Here is a 23,277-nt window from a genome sequence, read left to right as displayed (position 1 = left end):
GAGTCAGAGCTAGTGTTCGGATAAAATGTAAACAGCGCCTTTGTTCGGATGACCAATTCTTGTCGAGTGGTCAACACGATTTAAGCCTCTGAACATAGGTTCTTGGCTCGGCATGTGGCTAAGTCAATCGCCATTTGTTTATCGGAATTTCACGTCCGGTCAGTGCGAGAACATGAACAAACTCTCGATGTCCACTCTGCATTTAGAACCGAGGTTGCCTTGCTGTAGGTTTATTTTGGGCGTACTTCACTTCACCATCGACATCCGATGTCCAAAAAACGAAGTTTACACAGACGTTTATCACAAAATCGCTTCTCGACCGAGAGCTGTGCGCAGATGTTCGTTGTGTGCGTGAGCGTTCACCATAGAGGAAATGCCATCGCATGTGGATAATGAAAAATTCCTTCCCCTGGAATTCGATTGTCAAGAGTGCGCGTTTGTTGTCAAAGGTGCTTTCAACCTGCCACCTAGAATTAGACGAACTAAAAATGGACATGTTATTGGATTCCGCGCCCCAAAACAAAACTGTTTGTGGTTGGAAAACGTGTTCAAGTAGCTCCGACCTCGTCTAACCTCAGAAATATGTGTTTGAGTGTTAAGTATTTATGGTTATATTACGTGTTCCAAAATAATCACTCAGCACTCTGATGCCGCCATTTTCTGCCATTATATTAGATTTGTGGCCACATTACCGCAGGTCATATATAATTACGGGCAAAAATAGGCGTATTTTACGCAACGTTTCCCATTACAGCAACAATAATAAGAAACAGAGATTGTGATACAAATAGAATTCGCGTTCTCAACCACGTTGTGGCCGACCCTTACACGTGCAGCTGGAAAACGATGAAATCATCACCAATATAGTATGGATAACGACAGTGGCAGGTAGTTCCTATCCACGCAAACAATCTCTCTGACGCACGTGACAAATCAAGCGACACGCGGCACACTTGGAGCGACATAACTGTCGCGTCGGAAGTGGGTCGAGGGAGTGGCTGGGTCCCAGTTATTTCCTGTTTAGCAGGGGCGATTCGCATCATTCAACAAGCACGACCGAAACCATCACAGAGTAAACCCACACTTTTGGCGATCCGCAGAGTTCGAAGCAAAGCCAAATGGGTAATTGATTTGGAGTTTGTGCCCTTTCGACTCTGGAGCAAAGTGCATGTTTTTCTTCATTCTGTTGAAAACAGACGCTGCTTTCCCACATGGCAGGCCACAGTTGTATTTAAACGAAGTTTTTTTGCAATTTTAAGATTTGACTGATTTAGTCACTAAATCTTCCAAAGGTTGTTTTAAACACGAAAATAGATGAATTACCACAACTCAGAAAGCGATTCTGGCATTATTCTCCTGTGCAAATCTGAATCATTCACAGCTCCTTGGCGTGGGGTATAACGACGTTTATACTGTATTACATCATGTATTTTGCAGCAACACGCGACACACAAACCCTGATTAAAGTCCAAAACAAATCTCCTAAGCAATAAGCATAGAGCAGTTTCAATTGCCGAAGCGGTGTCCGTTTCGCAATGGGAGTAAATGTAGACCTTATGGCGTCACTTTTATTGTGCACTGGACACGGGCTGACTCGCGGTATCCCCATTCATGAATCATTGCGCCCAACAAGACCAAAATATCCTCCGTCCATTGTACCGGGGCCGAGACCATAAGGAATATACGGTCATCGGTGGCCGGATCAAAACCCGGCAACTGTGGCGATAAGGTGGCGGAGCAAACTAGCAATCCCGAATGACATCAATTACGTGGCCTATTATCCTGTTTACTGTGCAGAGTGAATTCTTAAAACGGAACACGGTGGACGAACAATGAGCACATCGGCCCGACCCAAAATAGCCATTCGGAAACCGCTCTTTCAATCCGGTCGTAGTTGTTTTGCGATCAGGAGGAAATTTTTACGCCTCCAGAGGGAACAACTGTCAACACCTCCCTATATAGAGGCATATTTGACTGGATGTCGTGACTGATGCTAAATTTACCACAAGACCCAAAACTGTCTAAGGCTTTCATCCGGTATGCTTCTGTTGTACAATATAGTTTGACGGTTGACGTATAAAGTGAACTTGCATTAGACGTTTGTTTATCAACATCCAAGTATCAAACATTTTCCTTTTGTTCTTTTAAAATCATTGCAACAAAACAACACGTCATATAGGTTAAAGTGCATGTACAGTCGCCGTGATTATTACAATTACGCCTAACTAAATTGAACAGTTCAATATCATAATTGCTAATTTGAACAAAGTTCCAGTTATTTAACTGAAGAGGATTTGTTCAAATTGAGATCAGCGGTCGCTTGGCTGTCATTTACAATCACCAGCGGCGTCTTGTGCTAAGTGGTAAGTGGAAAACGACTGAAAGTGGCCGTGATAGTGAAACCCAAATTCTTGTGGGTCGTCAATGTCAAGAAGGGCCGCAAGGGTGCAAAGTACAGGCGAGAATCGTTCTCAGGTCAACACGGCCGCGGCTGTTTTTACCTATCAAGTGTTGGTTATCAGAAACACAAAGAATGTTTGCGTGACTTTTTCCCGCAATGAAGGTTTACGAAGTAATCGCTTCTGCAAAAAATTTCAAAATACCCTCAAGGTTCATGTTTGTTGATAAGAGTTTGCTTGCTCAAATGTTGTCAAGTAACTTATTTTGAGCGGCGTTGCACTTACGGGGTGATTAAATTAGGACAAAAACAGATAAAAGCAATTTGCGGTTTTCGAGAGCCCGAAAAAAATCAGACTTAACGATTATCTAAGTTTGACATGTCATTGGGGTAAATATAAGAACATTTTGGTTTCGACAGAGAGATCGAATCCTAATCACAGGCGAGTGTAAGCAAATAATGTTTATCAAACTACTTTAAGGTCAATAGAAAAATCTCTTTTCGACTTTTTTATGGCAATTTTGCTGTTTAAAGACTTTCTAACGATACTTAAAATCGGGTTAATTAAAGCGTTGGTACGTAAAATCAATTAACAACATGAACTATCCTAAAACTGGTTAACTTATCTACTGATAACCGTAGCCTATCTTGGCGAATAGACAATATTGACAGAGATAAGAAAACTTGCTTGCAAATTAGTAGGCTATAGTGGGATGTAATGTTTTGATGGTATGGAATTCATGTGGTTAATGATAATGTAAACCAGAAATTGTTGTATATATGCCAATTTTTTACAACATTTTTGCAAAGATTCCGTCTCTCGGGTTGCCAGAAGAAGTCGAGACAGAAAATGCGACATCCCGTCGGCCTTGTGCCAATTTTAGCACGCCGTAACTGATTTGAAACCGAAGCCAAGGCTAATTTCGGTCTTCCAAATACGGCAGCTGTCTCTTTAGACCACAGCCGTAAAACCCCAAACCTACACCACCTGCTTGCACTGAAAACATATCTCGCATCCGAGTTTGTCCGAACCCTTAAGATGCAATCGGTGCGCATCCCGCATCCAATACAGTGGGAACCTCAGCAGTGAGACGCAACCGAATGCCGCGGCACACAAGTTCCCAAGCAAAAGCGGCCTGACTTGGGTAAGCGGATCTTCTCCTCTTTGTTGTTGCGCCGCAAATACGGAAGTGGGGAAGGTGAACGGAGCACATTAGCTGGATTCCGATCTGCAGGGATGGGGGGCACCGGAAAAGGTCTGTCTCGATATCTCGGGGGTTTAACTTCACGATTGCAATAAGGAGGCTTTGTGCTGTGCAAATGTGCCGTTAAATACGTAACGCGGCTTTGGACTTGAATGGTCCGTCTTGCGGCTTATTGCTATGTGCGCGACGACGATCATTACAAAAAAGGTTGAAATTCTTTTGTCGGCAATCTTTAGACAAGTACGGAACCTGCACGAGCCATGAATGAAAATCGCCACCGAAATTTAATTCTCTAGAGAAAAAAATATTTAATTTTAAGCTGACAAAACCGTTCCGCATTTTCTATCAATTATAGGGATAGTTCGACCAACTATACAAAGACCACCGTTTGGCCAAATATCTTGATTGGCAGGCGTGTACTGTATATGGGCACAAAGATCATGGGCTTGGTTGAATGAATATGTTTATGCACGCTTTCCTTGACCCTCAATGCCGCGATAATAAATTGTGACGCAGCGCTTGACAATCAGAAAAATCGCGTGCCCCGGATGCGAGGGGTGCAGCTCAGTGAGAAAGTAAACAGATCGTAAACAATGAATGTGCGATCCTGGGCAGGGGGATTGGGGGTCAATGAATCAGCCCCACCCTTTATTTGGCGACCATTCAATAAACGCAATGCCAGCACGCGCCATTTCGCGTCGACATCGGCTGCACGCGAACCAACACTGTTGATTTTGCCTTCGATTCATCATGGGTAAATTCACCGAAAACATTGGCTTAAATGGATGGCCCCAACTTCCTCCTGTGCATTACAAGTCCGCTAAAGGTTTACGTGTCAGCCACACGAGTAACTAAATGCCCGGCCACCAACTAGTCACCCAACTCCGATCCAGCGCTTTGTCACGCAGCCGCATTCAAGTGAAGCGTCTCGTGGCGCGTGACGTCAAACTCGCACTAGGTCCCGCACCAAACCCACGTCAGTCGCACGAACGACGAAGTCAAATAAAGCACAGCGGGCCCAAGAAAACACTGTTTTGTTACAAACGATAACAAACACTAACAAACCTGTGGGGACCCACTTTCGGGGCGGTCACGTATGTCCACGAGCATTCATGACTGGCGGACTCATTCACCCCAGCGACCGAATTCCGAGGGCAATCAAGCGTGACAAGAGAGAGTCACATGAGGGCGAAACGTTCCGACGGGAAAAACAGGCTGTTTTAGGTTGGGGGTCATGGCAACGAGTATATTTTGAATTATAATTTCGTAATTATATGGCAAACGGCGCGGTGCGTGGCGTTGTTTACGTGGTCGTTCATTTGGATTTGCATTGACTTAGCCGTGGAGAATATACACACTGGCATGTTGCCTGCGTCACGTCTGACATTTGAGGCTTCTCCACTCACAACAAAGATGCTGGGCAAAGTCGCGTTCACGGCCAAACACAGTGTGCAAGAATTGCTCGCGGTTATACACGGCGGAACGCGTTTACCTGCCCTGGGAAACAGCGCAAACTCTAAACCCGCAGCGAGGCGATTTACTGCCTGCTTGTGCGTGCAATTAGCGCCTGCATTCTTTTCCGTTCAAGTTTTATTGTAGTGTTGCAGCGATGGTCGTAAATCCATGATTGGAATATTGCTGTTTTGTCAGCTCTGACTAATAGTGATCTGCCGCTGCCGTGTACACAGGTGTTTTGGTAGCACACCTTCGTGCTTTAAGCTAGATCTCAACAGGTTACAACAGGGCAAACAGGGTGCAAACATATTTATCCGTATCCGTAGTACTGTATCAGGTCGGGTTAAATACCGATGCGTAAAAGGTAATTTCATGCTGGCGCACATGGTATTTAAATGTGCCGTTACGTTTTGACAGGGGCTTAACTATTGTAAATAGCTTCATCAATGCAAACGACTCCGCCCAAATTAAGTACAAAAACATCTCATCAATTCAATCACTGCTCAAAACGCAGGACATGTAGTGGGCGACACTAAACCGAAAACCACCGCATTTGTGCACTATTGACCGCCACAGAGCTGCTAGATTTCGGCCAAAAAAGGCAAAACTCGCTGCTTTAGCGCATCCGTTGATCGTCAAAGCGATGTTTATCTCATGCCAGAATGCTGAGCCAACCACACAGATCAACGGTTAAGCAAACAGACCCCGCCGAAATCCCGGTCGCAAAGTCCTGCAATGGGGCGTGTCACCGACTTGACAGGGGCGTGGCAATAATTCGCTCATCTGCTTGAAGGTAAGTCTTGACGTCACAACTTTACTTTCGCAACGAGTGGGGTTCGTTGCGGCTTGCCAATCACGAACTCTAAATATAGACGTCTCCGTTAGAGCAGTAAAAGCATTCTGGACTGGTGGAGAACGGAACTGACATTCGCCAAACGTAATTTGCCCACTGATTGCCCCTCAGCCCCAGATGTTTCGTGAGAAATCGCTTGAAGAGTTCACAAAACTTGCATTGCTTGTGTGAAAGTGCTTGAAAGATAAGATTGATGGGTTGAACATAAAGTAATTAGTGGATCGCTTTGCATCGGAAAACTGTGGGAGGTATCAGTTTAGTCAACACAACAAACGTGACTAACACACCAAAATTCTGCCCTTTGTTGATGGAAACAACATTTGCAAAACAAATCAACAACATTGCTCAACAAGCATCTTATAAATAACCATGAGAGTCTGCATAGTACTAAGATCAAAGGTTCTGATTGTTGGATATTTATGACATGACTGCAACATTCCACGGCAAGAATACTTTGACATTCAAGTTCATGTGACGTGGGAGCCTTATGCACGCAATCGTCATGTAACATAGTTAAATTATTATAAACGAGCGTAAATAATCCTCGCCACGTAAGCAGGTAATGCAATTGATGGTATGCTCTGGCTGGAGGCAATGATCCAAAAATAGAACAAAAACTTCACCCATAGATGTGTTATTTGCATTTCTGTAAAAACGTATATCTGTAAGCCTAAAATCCTAATTGAGCCGTGTTGGTTTGCATCGGAAACTCAGGGCGAGGTCGACCTCTTGTGCTCCCCCAATTCCGCTATTGGAATACCGATCGAGGGTCGCTCAAAACATGCTGGCACTGCAAACAGAAGCGAAGCGGTTGATAGCGCGCAGCCGAGATTAAAAAGTCGTCGGCGCGGCTGGGACGTCCCAAGATAACCAGATGCTTTACCCACCCAATGTGGGTTCACGTGCAAAGGCCACATGCCCCGCGTCTCGGATGGCAGTTAGCACTTGCGGAGTCTGTTTTTCTATCGTGCGGAGTGGCGTGTGTCCAAATAACTATCAGGTGCGATATGTTTGTGGAAGATAGTCGGGATCACTTCTCTTGAGGTAAAGCAACGCCGGAAAGGCCTGGAATTCCACCGCGGCGCCTTGTATCGTGGTTATATACTCGCGGGTAATGCAACAAGAGGTGGCAATGGGCCGCGTCGGTTATCGAGCACGCGTAAAAATATTTAGCGATGAAAATCTAAACTTGCTCTCCTGGCCGCCAACAACACCCTGCGGTTGTGTAACGTGTAAACAAACACGGCTATCTTTATAGTGCCACGTACTGGGGAGGTGAAACATGATGGTGGCAATTGGCAATGACCTGTAATCGCACCCGGAATGCCAAAGCAGGTATGTGGCGTTACATACTCCGCAACACACGATACAGAAGCGTTGTCGTTTTAGAGAGTATCACAAATCTGTAATTTTGTCCGATAATATATAGGATCGAGTTGGTGGCAAAGTTTTATGGGGGTTCGGTTAATTGGCATAATTTTTATGATTGATTATTTTCCCTGGCGAATTAAGACATTTCTGTGACGTAATCTTCCAAAACCGATGCCGGAAAAAAAGGTTGTACACTTTGCATGCTGGGTATGCGGCTGGATCAATTCAATGTTCAAGTACGACTTCATATAACAACTTGACGTCATTCAGTGTTTTACTGTAAGTTAAGAAGTTCGTCAGTTAGCCACATTCCTTATGCCACACATGTACAAACAAACAGTTGTTTGACCGCGCAATGCATTCGATGCAATGCGACTCTCCCACATCAACCCAATACGATCTTCCAGCACACGTCACGCGCCCGAAACGACGTCACAACAGATCAGTGTCTCCGAGCTGACGCGCAAGAGATGAAGCCAACGATAGTGAAGCGTTAATGCGGTGATCCCCTTGGATTTGCACCACATATGCACCCGATCTTTGGGCCCCACACCCCGACCTCCACCTGCTTTATGCGCATTATGCACAAGGGCAGTGTTTGTTTTTTCAGTGAGCGGTCGTCGCCTTTTAACTATAAGAAATATATTGTTACTTAGCAATAAGGTTAAAGGCACAACTGTTAAACATCACAGATTTTGTCATGTCGACCCAAATTATTCAAGCAAATGTAAACAATATATAACTAAAAGATTGTTTATCTATATATCAACGTATTATTGCCGACTTTTTATTCGGGCATATTTGTCAGTAAAATCTCTATGGCGATTATTAATAAAACAGGACAATTTTCAATACTTTCTGCATTCTTATGGAATGAAACAACCAAGAACAGCATTAAAGCGGTCAGAAGGAAATGAGAAAAAGACAGGCAGACAAATTTCAAATCGCGTAAACCACGTGTTTGTGTGGAAACAATAATGAGCACGAAGGCGCCACTGATTAATCACGACTTAAGCTGGATTCACGTCTGTACCCCCACTCAACCTTGATGGAATTTTACGGGAATTTCGAGAGGCGATGGGAGCATTAAACACAATCACTGCGCATCACAAATCTTCTCCACCCAACACCCAACCACTTGCGTTCTGTCGTCACGCTTATCATTAAACAATCGCGCCGGAGTAATTGACCATCGAGCGAACACGAATCGCCAATTAACGCGTTCCTCAGTCGACCGCCTGAGTGACAGAGGGCCCGGGCAGAGGAGAGCGTTTCGCGGGCATCTTAAAACCACTCGAGCGTCATTCCCGATTTCGACTGACACTGAAGTCGCGTGTTGCGACTCTCAGCGTCCCCTGCAGCGTGCTTGACATGTAATTTTTCTCGTCCAGTTCCAAGGACTTGTCAACGGTGCGCCGCAAATGAGCTTTGTGGCTTCAGCTCTAACGAGTTGTTTGCGCTGATCCATAGGTCGATCCGATACAAAAATTTCGAAGGCATTTCAACCCGGCGATTAGAGGTCGCCGCTTGCTCGTAAGTGTTGCACCGATGTGTGTTGCGATGATGGGCTGTGACGGCGTTTGCAGTTCAAGAATTTTGTTAATATAGGACAAAAAAATTTCATGTACAGAACCTTTTTTTATACGTTTAATTTATAAGTTACTTTATACGTCTTGTATGTTTAACTGGGATAAAATAAATAGATCGTCGTGCAAAGTAGTCAATTTTAAAAAACGTTTTAATATCTATCTGTTTACAAATAAAAGCGAATCTATATTTGCATGTGGGAGAATTGGAACACGTTGTGGTACCTTTCAAAGAATTGTCTGACCGTTCATATTTTGTTAAAATGTTGTAGCCAATATTACTTTTGAAATCGAATCCAACATGATCTGATAAAAATTTTACTATGGCGCAAACAACGATTTCAAATTCCGTTCCAAAAATAAATTCCTTACGAATGGTGGAAATCACGAGGCAACCTTGCGTCACCCCAGCTCAGCTACTACACTACGAAATGCCTGAAACAGAAAATTTCCCTGGAGTTGAAGAAGAACCTGTTCATCATGGATCACTAACGATTGGCCACTTACGCACGTGATCAAGCTAGAACGCTTTCACGCCATTGTTCGGTCAAGCGTCATCTGTCGCCTGCGCAAACCGTGTGAGAAATTTCTTCCCATTCCGCACATTCCTCACTTGTTTTCATTCAAAATCTGCCAGCGGGCCACGTGATAAGCAATTACCAAGGCTCGGCACGATGCTGGTAAATGAGACTTCGCAGCCACCATTAAGGAATGCCTGCGGCTACCAAAGTGCCAAACGTAAATATACAGAATGTCCACCAGTTACCCGCTGCTTTGGAATATACAAGGAAAAGGCGAATTTTTTCAGCATGGCCTGGTGGTATCGCAAATCTCCGTGACGAAATGGAGATTTGCAGCCAGACAACATCACTTTGCTCTATCGCAGCAGGTGGCAGAGTAAATAATTCACTGAGCATTTAGGAAGCACTCAGTGACCGCGAGTTGACGACGTTAAACAGACGAATATGTGCGAGTGCAGCGTGGCAAAGACCCTTGGCAAAGAGAGATATTACAACACCTCCGTATCACCCCCTAGCGACAAAAGCTATGAAGTCACACATACGCGACTCAGCGATCTGTCAAGTGAACGAATGATGACACCAAATACCACATCTGAATCATCAATGGGATCAAAATTTGTTATGGTTTTTGCGTTAAATCTTACTGCTTGTTATTAAGTTTGCACTCTCACAAATTTTTACCCAAATACGTCCATAGCGACTTAGTTTTGTAAACACTATGACGAGGGCAACAGGAACGGTAATTTTGTTGTCCCCACATAAACAACAGATTTTAACAGAAAGTTAAAGAGGTGCAACCGCTTACTAAGCCTGAAAGACAAGATGAGTAAAGCACTTGAAAAGTCATTTGTCAATGCGGTTGGGGTTTAACGCGGGAGTGAATGTTGCTGCTTAGAGAACAGGAACCTAACTGTCAGTTTCCCAGTTTTAACGAACAGGAAACTATAAGACGATTTGAGGCAGGCAAATTGAAAATGATGAACGAAGCTATAAAAACATCAACAAATCTTCTCTTAAGTGCACAAGATTATGCACTTGTCTTCGTTTGCTTCAGTTCTTGCCTGAAAAAGTGTAAGGAGAAGGTACCACGAAGAATGATTGTATATGTGCTGGTAAACAACGCACTTCACATAGCCTTTTTGTATAGTCTGCGTTAAACTGTTTGTTCCCGGGATTTCATTTGTTTCAAAGGATTTTAGGCAAAAAAATATTGCTAAATGTCAAATGTTACCACATACTTTGTGGGGTGAAATGGGATATTTTAACATTAACGAAGAGTTTAATATTAGTCTATTCCCAAGACAAGGGAAATGGTCTGTAAAATCAAACCATATCATTACGTCATAAGTTAATTTTCGCCGATTACGGAAAGGGCTGCCAAGGATTATCTTGTAGATGAGGCGCTACTGATTGGCTAGTTGACAGAGGATGCGTGGCATGGAACACGAAATCGGGCGGCGATGAAAGACCGATAAACAGCATGTGACCAACCAAGTCGAATAACTTCACGATTTCCTTCAATCCGTCAGCGCTTTTGGTGCGCTCTGAGACCCCGACTGTATGGCAGCAATGAAAACAAGCTTTGGTGTAGCAAGCAGTAGCATGGGCCATGTATTTAGCGCTTGACGTAACGGCAATACGTCAGACACTGAAGTGGCAGCGGTCAAATCAGCGCGAGAAAACAAAGGCATCCTGTGGTTGCCATGTGGTGATAAGGCTCTCTGGGAGGAATTCGAACCACAACTACTTAAGGGATGGACGGAACGTCACTGGCTATTTCTGAACAAACTATCTAGACCCATTTGTGACACCAAATACAACAGCGACATATATGTCAGATCTTGCGAACAACTTGGTTAACTGTAACATGACAGTTGCGCGTTTGTCTCAAAAGTTGCACATCGAAAAATGTGCATTGGGAAAAACTAAGTTCGTCCTTGGTGTTGTTATTCACAAAACCACCGATTGGCATTGTGGTTGCATTGTGGTTTAGTGTGGTCAATTTTCTCAAATCCACAATCATACCGACATCCTGAAACGCTTGTTCATAGCGCAGAAGCAACATACTGGCTACTTTTTCGATCAGTAACTTTAAAGTAAATAAAATGTATGGATGTTGTTGTAAGTCATGTAACAGTATTCGTAAACAGTTTGGCGACACATTCTGTTTCCACTAACCCAAGTTTATTACGCCTGAACGCCCAGTCATGAGATACATTGTAGCACTTCATTAGGCACTAATCAAGTGCGATTTTAAACGTGTTGAGGAACGTTAATTTCGCCTCTTTAGCAAGACGTATATTAAAGAGAAAGATTAGTGGATGTATTTCCCAACAGTCCTTAGGAAAGGGAGGTTTGTTTAAGGAAACCAAAGGTGGAAGTCTGTTGATCTGATCTCGACATCACAATCAAGGGAGGTGTGGCAGACGATTGCGTCACGAATTCAACCCGTTATTGTCTCGAATCCATTTCAATTAATTACATCCGAATGCGGGCGATCGCGATTCCCGAAGCTGACTTTGTTACAAAGGAGCGTCTCTCTGAGTCAGATTGGAAAAACTGATAACAAAAGCTGGAGTAAGGGTATGTTGAAAACAAAACTGACACAAACAAATTCAAAGATTTGTGATACACGACTTTATCAGCTAGCAACTAACCATTACTTGCAGGCGCTTTTATAAAGCAGCCCTAAAATAACCAAATTATGTATTTTTGTTACTACCAAGTCTTCACCGATCAACGTAACGATAGCAAAACGTGAAAAAAAATTTGTGAGACAGTTTCAATGAGTTAAAATTTCCGAAGACTCAGTTTTCTAACATTTGCCAGAACAAGTGACGTCACCACACTAAACAAAAGCTGTTGTTTTTCTTTACAGCTCAGCCCTTTCGCAGACATTTGCAGGATGTTTGTTTTCCCGTCAGGAGTCCAGGCATGAAAAAGCCCTGACGTAACTATCGCCATTGTAAATTTATTTAAGAATTGCTAATGTGTTTGTCCAAACTGCGGGGGCAGAGTCGTAAGCATGAACCCTATTGCGGACGGACGAACAAAAATATACACTTGCTTTATGTTGTTGTAAACAGGAATAAGAATCGGGACTAGGTTACCAGGAATCAAGCTATCAACAACACTTCTCCTTCGGGTGCATTCAGTGTGAAATAAATACGCGCTCCCATTCATAAATTTACCGGCACCCGCGGTCATTCAAAGGCACTACCACATCGGGAAGTTAGGTTGTAGCAAAGAAGCCGTTCTCATTCATTGAATCTATGCTATGAATAGGCCATTTTGCTAACAGCAATAGCTTGTCTTGTAACGGTTATTGTACCACTTACTGGTTTACAAAATACAATAAGGTTGTATGTCTATGTTTTGCTAACGTATCAAATTTTCGTGACAAGAAATTAAACTTGACGAGATTTTACTGACTGACATAAAGTTGTTTTACAAGATGCAATAACACATGAACATAAAAACTCTAAACTTAGCAGTAACACTCAATATTCGAACCACTTTTCACGAAACACAGATTACATAGAAAGCGCACCATCTTTGAATTAAATAGTTTCACAAAACAGTCTTCTTTAATTCAAAACAACATGAACAAAAGCCTTACTAACACCACAGACGTAAAAAGAGAATCTGGTTTTGCGCCCGGCGCATAAAAAGCAGCATATTTATAATATGAAAGTCAGTCCAAAATTAGAGAAAAGTAAAAAGTTGACCACATAGCACAATGAAAAGCAGTTTGTTAAAAGTTAAAAAACAAAACCTTTTAAAGTTTACACCGTGGTTTCACGCAAACCATCAGCAGGCCTTGAACGCTTGCTTGTCGACTCCTCGGGGCTCCGCAGTGCCCTCCGGCGGGTGCTGCGGCGAGGTGTTGCCTTAGGCGGCGAAATGACACCCATGGAAACAGCCATCTCTCTGGCGCCATCAGTGCCGTGTATTTCTGTACAAACTTCACACGAGTAATACGAATTTTCGGAATCAACCTCTTCAGAGCAAGCAATGTGTGTTCCCGAGGAGCCGCATAAATCGCAGAGAACCACGGCCCATTCTGTGCCCTTCAAGTTGTAGCTGTTGCATTAAAGTAAAAGAAACACAATGGTTATGTCTCGCGATATAGTAAATCAACGTTTTTTACCAACTGTATAATATTCTTCAGTGCGCACTATTGTATTGACTTTAGTAACGCACCTAAACCGATAGGTGGTTATTTATTGGAGGCTTGATAAAGGTATCTGAATATTTTTAACTCCTATGTCTGTGTTTAGTGCTGCTGGCAAGTTCCACCGCCCAGAGTTGTAAGTCGGGCCGGGCTTAAGTTTTTTAACATACCTGCTTAATTCGGGCCTGACATAAAAAGCGGTGTCCGTAATCTTTTTTACAATACAAATTACCTACCTAAGTGGGTGGAGCTAATGTTCAACAGCCCTAAAACGTCTTATTGAATACATTGTCGGATGTATATTATTGTACATTGTGTAAGTCTTCTTTATTATAGGACTTTCAATCAAACTTTCGGGCTTAAACGGGTTTCTTAACGATTCGGGTTCAAATTTTGGGCCTGCTTTCAACTCTGCCACTGCCTGTACATTTTTAACTTAATTTAGCAACCCAATAGAAAAATCATTTAATAATAGTTTGGTGATACCAAACAGGGCAGTCCTACATAGTTTAAAATCGACAACTTTGTGTTTTTGTGTAGAAAGCTTACTCTTTTCCGTGAGGACATATACATTGTTTCACATCGCATATGCTGTGACGCTCCAGCAGATCAGTAAAAGCATCGTGCGATAACTCCCATGACGCGTCCCGCTCAGGAACATATATTCCCATCCGCTTCATTTCGTCAGAGAAATTATCGCTGTCGTTGCAAACGGGGCAGCGGAAGAAATAAGTGCCACAGGAAAACGCCTGCAGTGACAAGAGCGTTAGAAAACACATGGTAAGACTGGAGCCAACGGTTACAGCTCATCCATACCTGTTGCTGCACACAAGTTCTGTGAATAACGCTGTTCGCACAACAGGGTGTTCGTACAATGTGGTAATCATCACTTACATTCTGGACCTTACATAGGCAAATTGGACACTAAAAGAACAACATAATATTTAAAAATGTAGGCCACACTTTGTGGTGTTAAATAGTGTTAATTAGGTTTTAACCAATTACAAAGAAAATCGTTCAGAAATTAAATTGGGTCTGAAGTATATGCTAAAAATGATTGTAATTGTAGGTGGTTGAAATCTATGCTGAACAATAGTGATCAGTGATAATTACCTTGAGCGTGGTTGGTGCAGCTACCTGGGAAACTAAAGACAAAAAGACAGTTGAATGTTTGGGGCACTTAGGCAACCAAAAGGCATGCACCACAAGAGGGAGCTGGCGGGCCATATGAATATCACAGTCAAAACTGAAATGGGCGATTAGGCACAAGCTAATTGCTGAGTATTGCATTCATATGTTTATCTTTTATAAACATAAAAGGTTGACTAGTGTGCATAAAGGCTCCTGAAATGTCATTTCCAGTGATTTAAGTGATTTATCTCTCTGTAGGGTCCTGTCCAAAGTACTAAATATATGCTGTATACATTAAGTTTGATTAACGCTACACCTTACCTTCAATAGATTGCTTTGGCCTGTGCAATCGGCAGTAGGAAGGAAAACTGTCATAAAATTGGGATAAAACAGAAACATTTAGTCCACAAGGAAAATGAAATTTTGTCTGAAAAAAAAATCAATCTTGTTTAACAATTTTTTTACTGGGCAAAAAATATACTTACTTTGCATTTGTGCACAACACAGCCAATTGATGCTCCACGCTTACAACAAAATGTACATCTAAGTTTCTGAGCACGCTTCACTTCTGTACATCAATCAATCATCTTATTAGACATAAACACAGCTGTGTATTGTCAAAAAGTAACATATAGCAAAAACAACACCTTGGACAATATCTTTAATCATGAATCCATAAATAGAATCTTTGGCATTACTTGAATCAGCAGCTTCATCTGTTACAGTTTGGTGTAAGCCACTTGAAAGCAACAAGCAAAAATAGTGCATCGTCAAACCTACAAAACCAAAAACAATTTTCTAAAAAACCTACACCATAATAAGATAAATATTTTGATAAAAACATTTTCGAGGGAGTTAACAACCATGGTTAGTTGATTTAGATCAGCGTTTTTTTCACAAATAGTACCTTTAGATCAGTGGTGGCCAACCTATGGCGCATTGCATGATTAGAAAGGGCGCATTGCCTTCTTTTGATAATGAAAATCAAATTAATAAACTAATAAATAAACTAGAAGGGTGGCTTAGCACATATTGCCCTTGCACATACACTATAGCATATTTTGAAACATTAATATATTTCCTACACTTATTTATATTGGGTCCCATATTAGCCATCGTCTTTTATAACCTTGGTTGTTTCTGCAAGCAAAAACTCATGGGTCCCCACACATGCAAAGTTGTAGATAATGCATTTCAATAGATAACAATGAGTAAGTAGGATAACTAATTGAGGTTCAACACACACAAACTTAAAAGTAGGAAACCACAATGACTCAATCAATAGTACTGCAAAATTTCAGTCCAATCTGCCAACGTTTAAAATTTCAACCACTAGAGGTGTTTTGAGCAACAACCATTAATGTTTCTGACGTCAAAGGGCTGTTAACAACCCCCGAACTGCAATGGCGCAATAACGATAATTGGCATACTTTACAAGCTATTAGTGATGGGACGATACCAGATTTTGAAGCGAGTACCGATACCGAGTACGAGTACCACATGTATATACCTTCGATACCGAGTACCGAGTACGATTACCGAGTACTTAAGTGTAGTGTTGTACTTAGTTATGGGTCCCCTTCCCTGAAGGGGACACATATTGTTTTTGTCTATATTTTTTTTTTCTTTTTTTCTTTTTTCTTTTTTTCTTTTTTCTTTTTTTCTTTCTAACGCAGATTTGTTCCCACGTTTTGGTCAAGAAAGAATGGTTCAAACTTTTTCAAATTTACACATATTACAGATATTGGTCTAAAGATGGTCCATGTGAATTTTGACCCCGTTTGAACCCTCGGTTCACCCACAGCCCCCCAAAACGTGAAATTTTTAGCGCGGATTTGTTCCCACGTTTTGGTCAAGAAAGAATGGTTCAAACTTTTTCAAATTGACACACATAATAGGTATTGGTCTAAAGATGGTCCATGTGAATTTTGACCCCGTTTGATCCCTCGGTTCACCCACAGCACCCCAAAACGTGAAATTTTTAGCGCGGCTATTGTTCCCACGTTTTGGTCAAGAAAGAATGGTTCAAACTTTTTCAATTTTATACACGTTACAGATATTGGTCTAAAGATGGTCCATGTGAATTTTGACCCCGTATGACCCAGAGATTCACCCACAGGCCCCCGAAACGTAAATGTGTCTAACGCTCGTTTGGTCAAGAAAGACACTGTAGGCAGAAGTACCAAGAGAGTAACTCACTGGTTTACGATAGCGGGAGGGCTCAGCTTGACGTCGGACAGACGTTTTACGAGACATCGTTTCAGTGATTAGAAATCAGCTGTTTTGCACAGCAATGCTATGTCGTTTTATTAAGTTATCACTCACATTTTTAGTTTTGGCGAAGGTTTTACACCTATGACGTGATTTAAGCCTAATAACCGTGCTTCGGTTTTGTATATGTCAAGAAAAACTTTGTTAATAAAAGTTAAGATGAAAAAATTAACTTGACTTTTTTGCCAAATAAATGTTTTTTTAAATGCTCGCTGTCAGGTTGGCCGCCGCATGATCACGGGTTACTTAAGGTCAACTAGTCGGTATTACAAACACAGCTCAGAACTTTCTTCATAACGTAGCGTTTTTTTAACAATCAATTTAGGAGTCAATACTCAAGGCATGTATAAATTAGGCTTAACAGTATTGTTGAACACGAATGACGGCGTGCTATTGAAAACGGTGTCAAAAGGTCAAACAGTCGTTTGGCGTGTGCACCCTGAGAGGTTACTACAGGTCAATGGTACTCATTTTGCGAAACAAAGTTAAATGAAAAACAATTTGTTATGTATACACTTGTAGCAAATTGCTTTTTAATTTAAAGTGTCTGTAACACAACTGTTACAGCTTTCTAAAAAAAATTGCCCGACCTTGGAGGACTATATCTGGGTTAAAGCAAGAGATTAGATTTAAGTCTTTGTTACGTTTTTTTAATGTTTTTGTAAGTACATGACAATAATAGTGCAAAAAGAATACGAACAATTTTTTTTATTGTTGGGTTAATGCTTTCTAAAAATTTGTCCTTAAGAATGTAAAAATCACCGCAACATTTGTTTACCGTAAATCCGCACAAACATGCGTGTGGGGACCCATTAGTTTTTGTTTACAAAAACAATCATATGTGTAGATCAAATGATGTGTATAGTAAATTGGTAAATATCGTATAGAATATATAAAATGGAAGTATATCAGAAAGCCACTCTTCTAGTTGTATATCACTAGCTAATTTATCTGCCATGCTCGGGGTAAAGGCGTGCGCACACACATGCCGAAAAATGTAATCACCACGTGATAGCGAAAAAGACGTACGTAAACTGGCGGGACTTTTTTCCAATTTTGTGCTGTCCGAAGCAAATATTGGCCAAAAGTTGCCCGTATTCTTATGGTGTAAATCGGCCTTCGGTACTCGCACGTTGGTATCGAAAACTGAGACAAAATATTTCGATACCGAGTACGAGTATCGATACCACTGAAATCGTTCGATACCATCGATACCGAGTACCGGGTACCGGGTACTCGTCCCATCACTATAAGCTATCCAAATTTTAGCCAATTCTGACATTGTTTACAAACTCACCCCTTTTAGGGGGCTAGCGGGGTAAATACTAGGGTTATCCGGACAAACAAAGTGGGTACTAGGGTTATCCGGACAAACTGTATAAGTTTCAGCCACATTCATCAAGCATTTAATAGCAAAACGAGTCAGACAAACTTCGGGGAAAAAACATTTTAGGGGGCTAGCCGGGTAAATACTGGGGTTATCAACAAAAACAAAGTGGGATGCACATCTACATAACTACATCTACCATCTGTGTAAATTTCAGCCGAATCTATCAAACTTTTGATAGAAAAACGTGTCGGACAAACTTCGGAGGAAAATACCCATTTTAGGGGGCTAGCGGGGTGAATACTGGGGTTATGAACAAAACCAAAGTGGGATGCACATCTACATAACTACATCTACCATCTGTGTAAGTTTCAGCCATATCCATCAAGCATTTGATGGCAAAACGAGTCAGACAAACTTCGGGAGAAAAAAACATTTTAGGGGGCTAGCGCGGTAAATACTGGGGTTATCAACAAAAACTAAGTGGGATGCACATCTACATAACTACATCTACCATCTGTGTAAATTTCAGCTGAATGCATCAAACATTTGATGGAAAAACGAGTCGGACAAACTTTAGGGAGAAGAAAAATGAAAGAAAAAAACAAGAAAAAAACACACATTTTGAGTAAAATCAATATGTGTCCCCAAGCCAGCCCTATTAATTATATATATATATATAGTTTATCAGAGTTATTTTTTACTTAATAGTTCTTATTTCTTATTACTATCCTTCTCATGCAAAAGTTGTTTCTTTCTCTTTCTCTCTATATACAAGAAGTAGTCATAGAAGGTGGGGTTACGAGACATTTATGGTGCATCCAACACAGTATGTTAAAAAGTTGGCAAATGGTATGTAGAAGGTTGGCCACCCCTGCTTTAGATAATAATTAATTAATATATCCCGAAAAAAATTCCAGTTTCAAACACGGTCTGCAGTAGAAAAAAGGTTGCCAACCCCTGATTTAGACAATCGTTTTTACAATGGTGGGTGCCTATAAATTAAACTCCAATCTGATTAACTGGTTTTTGGCCCTAAAATGCAAGTTTTGTTTTTCAGGGTGAGGCATTCAATGCAAGTAGCTAGCTAAAAATATTTGAGAACCTCTGATTTAAACAAGAGCACTAAAAAGGGTCTAAAAATAGTCGCACCGTGAAATACAATGTGATGGTAACTAAATAACAAAGCAAAACAGAAACGACCAGAAACGGTCGAGCAACACCTGCATGCATGCCACAAATAGTGTAATGGAACTAACCAGTGTAAAAATGGCACAGCAGTTCACCAAATCTTTCTTCACAGTCTTCAGATGACCAACAAAATATGCATCGATCATTTTGGGGCAACAGTTTTATGTCTTTCAATGAAATGCCAAATTCCTTCCACCACTGTTCTTGGGGGGGTTTACTGTCAACAACCTCTGTTTTTGATGATGCCTTTTTTGGTTGCTTTTTGCGTTTAGGTTTCACATGACAGGGTTTCCTACAATATGCAGACATTATCATACCCTATATTTTTCTGAACAAAATAAAATTAATGCATGATTAACAACAATTTTAACATGATGTACCAGTCAAAAAAATAATAGTTTGTTAACATGTAGTGATAACAAAAACAAGCAGATGAAATCAAGTAGGCAAAAAAGTGTTCTCTGATCCCAGGATCATATTCAGTATATATATGCTTGATCTATCTGCACACAAAATTACATAGCTGACTTAACACTTCTATTAACTGGTAAGTCGAATCAATAAAATTCATAACATAAACAATTAAAAAACAGTTTTGACATTGATTAACAAAACCAAACATCCAAAATTAAAAATGTTTGATTTTGCCATAACATTCACGGCTATATCTTGCCAATGCTTTACAGCAAGTGGTCTTTGATTTAATAATTGCACCATAGTAGCTTCATGCCACAGTTTGGAGTAGGGAATTATTACATTTGTATCAACCATCACAGTTTTAGGAAATGCTGCAACCATCTGGTGGAGGTATTGGATTTCCACCACTTTCTATCAGTTCTTCAGGTGGCTGGCCATAACCCTGCATTTCGTGAATAATGTCCATGACTCTGGTAAACCTTTCTTTTTGAACGCTTTCTGAGTCAGTGGGTTTTTCATCTTCAAATTCTTTGCAAACACTGTTAAGGCAACGCAACTGCTGTGTATAACGATTTTTGTCCGTAGCAGAAATTTTGCTAGAGTTCTTTTCTAACCAGTCGGGATATCGATTGCACATTTCTTTCATTGGTGGGTATAGCATTTCTTTTGACAACATGGTTTTCATTAGATTTTCCATCATGCCCATGGGATTATTTTGGGCGCTGCTTCCTCCAAAATTAAGAAGTCCATTTAGAAGTTCATCATCTTCCTCCTCTTTGTCTGCATCCAATGAAAGTGACTCTAAAGCTGCCTTCATTGTTTCCTCAAAGTCAGGTTTTTTGGATGAAGCAGCAGTTGATTTGTTTTCGTTTTTAAGCTCAGAATTTTGCGGTGCTGCCGACATTTTTTTCATTTCCTCCATAAGTTCAGGACTCTCTTCACTTAGCTCCCTGATAGCTTGATGCCATTCTGCTTGAAGCTGCTGTGTAGTTTCATCATCAAAAAACTCCTTAAATACATCTGTTGGTGGTTGCATAGGACAACTATTAGATGCAGAAGCAGTACTTGATGCAGGCACATCTGTTTTTGTAGTGTCCTTTTCTTGTTTTTCTGGTGCCAATTTGTCAAAATCAGAAAGAGCATCATCCAACAATGAATTTAAATCTGGATCCATTTCAAATTGCTGAGCTATTCTATTACATTACATACAAAATTTTAATGTTGATTTTCTAATACGACATAGTAAAGTTAGAAAAACAAATAACCTTATTTTCTCCCACAAAAACAGTTGCCACTGGTGAACCAAAAATCTATACAGCAAGTTAAAACTATTTCATGACACACGTTCTTTGTTTTTACTATACTATCTTCATAATTCATTTCATACAATGTTGCAAAGTTTTAACAGAGACATTATCATTTGGCAAAGCAGCACCAGCACGTATTGCTCATTGATAATTTCGTATATATCGCTGAAGCTGTTGCCATTTTTTAAATAGTCCTGATAATTGTTTAAAAAACACTTGGACAGCAATCCAAAGTTCAAACTGCACGCTTTCACACAAGGATAACTAGTGAAAAGAAAACAATACTTGCAGCGTCACGCATGCGTGATCACATGGTTGACGATTTTTGTGGGCATTCGAGTATTGGACACTTTTAACATAAGTATTAGTGCTCTACGATTCGAGAATGAAACTGTGGTTTTTCTCCTTTCTAATGGCATTGGGATTGGCACACACATAAGAAGGTCCGTGACTCCCAAACTAAACGAATAATTTAAAATTCACACTTTCATACCACCATTTGGTGTTTCAAAACAACAAAATTACATCATTACAACTTTTTTACCTGGCTACGGCACTGCCAATGTGTGCGTGTAAAATCATTTTCCAGTACCTAAATGTTCACAAAAATTTTCACAGCAATAAAAAACTGACTAGAATACAAGCATGTGTGGAGTATCGTGTATTGAAGTTATACACAAGCGCGTATAATATCGTACGAGTGACTGTGATTGCATGAACGTTTTATTTCGCCATCGTCACCCTCTCAGTACTCGACCTTAAATGTCAGTTGTCGCTGTTAACACCTTAAGCACGATTGTACAGTTGCGTCATCATCACCTTTGCCACTATATATTCACATGTGTTGTAACTCTCACTTTTAGAACGTATAGCTCTCTTAACGCAAAAAACTAACTTTAAGATTAAAACGCCGTCTTCCTCATTGGACTAAGCCCAGACAAGCAGAAGCTCAGATTGGCAAGGACTTGGGAGTATAAACATCTACAGCGAAAGATACTTCTGTAGTAATAAGTACGACGTCATCAGGACCAATCCCCTACACATTTTCATATAAATCTACAATAAATATGCTTCATCTTTTCTCTCTCAACCTTTAACTATTTGTGTTTTACATAAATTTTACATCCACTTTTTTGCAGACTTTCTTAAATGAATTCCTACAAACACCCATAAATTTATTGATCACATTAAAAACATATTGCTCACATTGTACGGAATTGAAAAAAACAATAATTTTTTAATTTTGATTTATCCCAATAATTGCTGTAAAGCATAATTCTTTTTAGTAAATGTTGCACATTTGGCATGTTATTATACCACAAACATGGTACAATCACGTAAAATTTCATATTGCTACAAACAAACACTGCAATAATCAAGTTGGCAAAAATAACACAGAAACATAATGCATTCAGAATATCAAACTAAATTTTAAAATGATTTGCAAACTTTTGGATTATATTTTTCATGTAATATAATTTTACATCATGAATATGACGATGCTGGGTGACCGTCATGAAAAACTTCTTCCATAGGTTGCCACCAATTTCCAGCACCTCCTTCAGATGGTGGTGGCCCATTCCACTGCAAAGGACGTTGACAAGGCTCACAAACCTTCAAAACAGGACTTACAAATACTAGCAGTAAAACTAATGCAAATATGAGGTAGGGAGCACAAACTTATTGTGATGACAATTTGAATAATACCTCTTAATTTTATGTTAAAAATCTCCTCGTGAGTGACCAGTTTAAAAGTAGATTCACAAAAAACAATTTACATTTTTAGTATTGTAACACAACTAACCAACCTTCCACCATTCTTTTGTGGTGGGATCAGCAGCTATTGCAGCCATGTCCTTTTCATAGTCATTACCAATATATTCCAAATGTGAAAATAAAACACCCAACTCCTTGCAGTGGTAAATAGTATAATTTCTTATATTGCTCTGCTTGATTCTTTGCAGAACTTTTGGCCAGACAGTGGCATGTAGCTTTTTGTATTCTTCAAGCTTTTCTGGCTTCAGATGAATTACAGCACCATACCTCTTTGCAGTATTGTTTGACATATTT

The 23,277-nt window shown here is 40.6% G+C and overlaps 3 protein-coding genes across 3 annotated transcripts; all 3 read right to left on the bottom strand.

The window, feature by feature from the left end:
* Positions 1-12,796: 12,796 nt before the first annotated feature.
* LOC145237586 (G2/M phase-specific E3 ubiquitin-protein ligase-like) lies at positions 12,797-19,800 on the bottom strand. The gene is made up of 8 exons (XM_080100513.1): positions 19,552-19,800; positions 15,342-15,470; positions 15,180-15,262; positions 15,016-15,121; positions 14,677-14,708; positions 14,380-14,487; positions 14,113-14,312; positions 12,797-13,472 (listed from the first exon to the last, which is right to left on the bottom strand). The coding sequence occupies exons 1-8, from the start codon at positions 19,796-19,798 to the stop codon at positions 13,175-13,177; spliced, it is 1,203 nt and encodes a 400-aa protein (XP_079956639.1). The 5' UTR covers positions 19,799-19,800; the 3' UTR covers positions 12,797-13,174.
* A 6-nt stretch (positions 19,801-19,806) lies between these two features.
* Positions 19,807-21,161, bottom strand: LOC145237587 (peroxisomal biogenesis factor 19-like). The gene has a single exon (XM_080100514.1). It carries the CDS (start codon positions 21,072-21,074, stop codon positions 20,262-20,264), a length of 813 nt encoding a protein of 270 aa, XP_079956640.1. The 5' UTR covers positions 21,075-21,161; the 3' UTR covers positions 19,807-20,261.
* A 1,200-nt stretch (positions 21,162-22,361) lies between these two features.
* LOC145237588 (L-rhamnose mutarotase-like) lies at positions 22,362-23,273 on the bottom strand. Its single transcript, XM_080100516.1, has 2 exons — positions 23,016-23,273; positions 22,362-22,821 (listed from the first exon to the last, which is right to left on the bottom strand). Exons 1-2 carry the CDS (start codon positions 23,271-23,273, stop codon positions 22,693-22,695), a joined length of 387 nt encoding a protein of 128 aa, XP_079956642.1. The 3' UTR covers positions 22,362-22,692.
* Positions 23,274-23,277: the final 4 nt, after the last annotated feature.

Source organism: Phallusia mammillata, chromosome 7, assembly GCF_965637545.1.
Source record: "Phallusia mammillata chromosome 7, kaPhaMamm4.hap1.1, whole genome shotgun sequence".
Classification (NCBI taxonomy): Eukaryota; Metazoa; Chordata; class Ascidiacea; order Phlebobranchia; family Ascidiidae; genus Phallusia; species Phallusia mammillata.
The sequence above is the reverse complement of the archived record's forward strand: the minus strand, read 5'-3'. Positions and strand labels throughout refer to the sequence as shown.

Bases quoted from the DNA above. Each gene is read 5' to 3' on its own strand.
- LOC145237586 (XM_080100513.1), bottom strand. From the start codon at position 19,798: ATGATAATGTCTGCATATTGTAGGAAACCCTGTCATGTGAAACCTAAA. The intron at 15,263-15,341 runs GTGTTGTTTTTG...ATTGATGTACAG, and splicing joins GATTAAAGATATTGTCCAAG to AAGTGAAGCGTGCTCAGAAA. The intron at 14,709-15,015 runs GTAAGGTGTAGC...TTTTGTCTTTAG, and splicing joins GCCAAAGCAATCTATTGAAG to TTTCCCAGGTAGCTGCACCA.
- LOC145237587 (XM_080100514.1), bottom strand. From the start codon at position 21,074: ATGGATCCAGATTTAAATTCATTGTTGGATGATGCTCTTTCTGATTTT.
- LOC145237588 (XM_080100516.1), bottom strand. From the start codon at position 23,273: ATGTCAAACAATACTGCAAAGAGGTATGGTGCTGTAATTCATCTGAAG. The intron at 22,822-23,015 runs GTTGGTTAGTTG...CCTGTTTTGAAG, and splicing joins CCACAAAAGAATGGTGGAAG to GTTTGTGAGCCTTGTCAACG.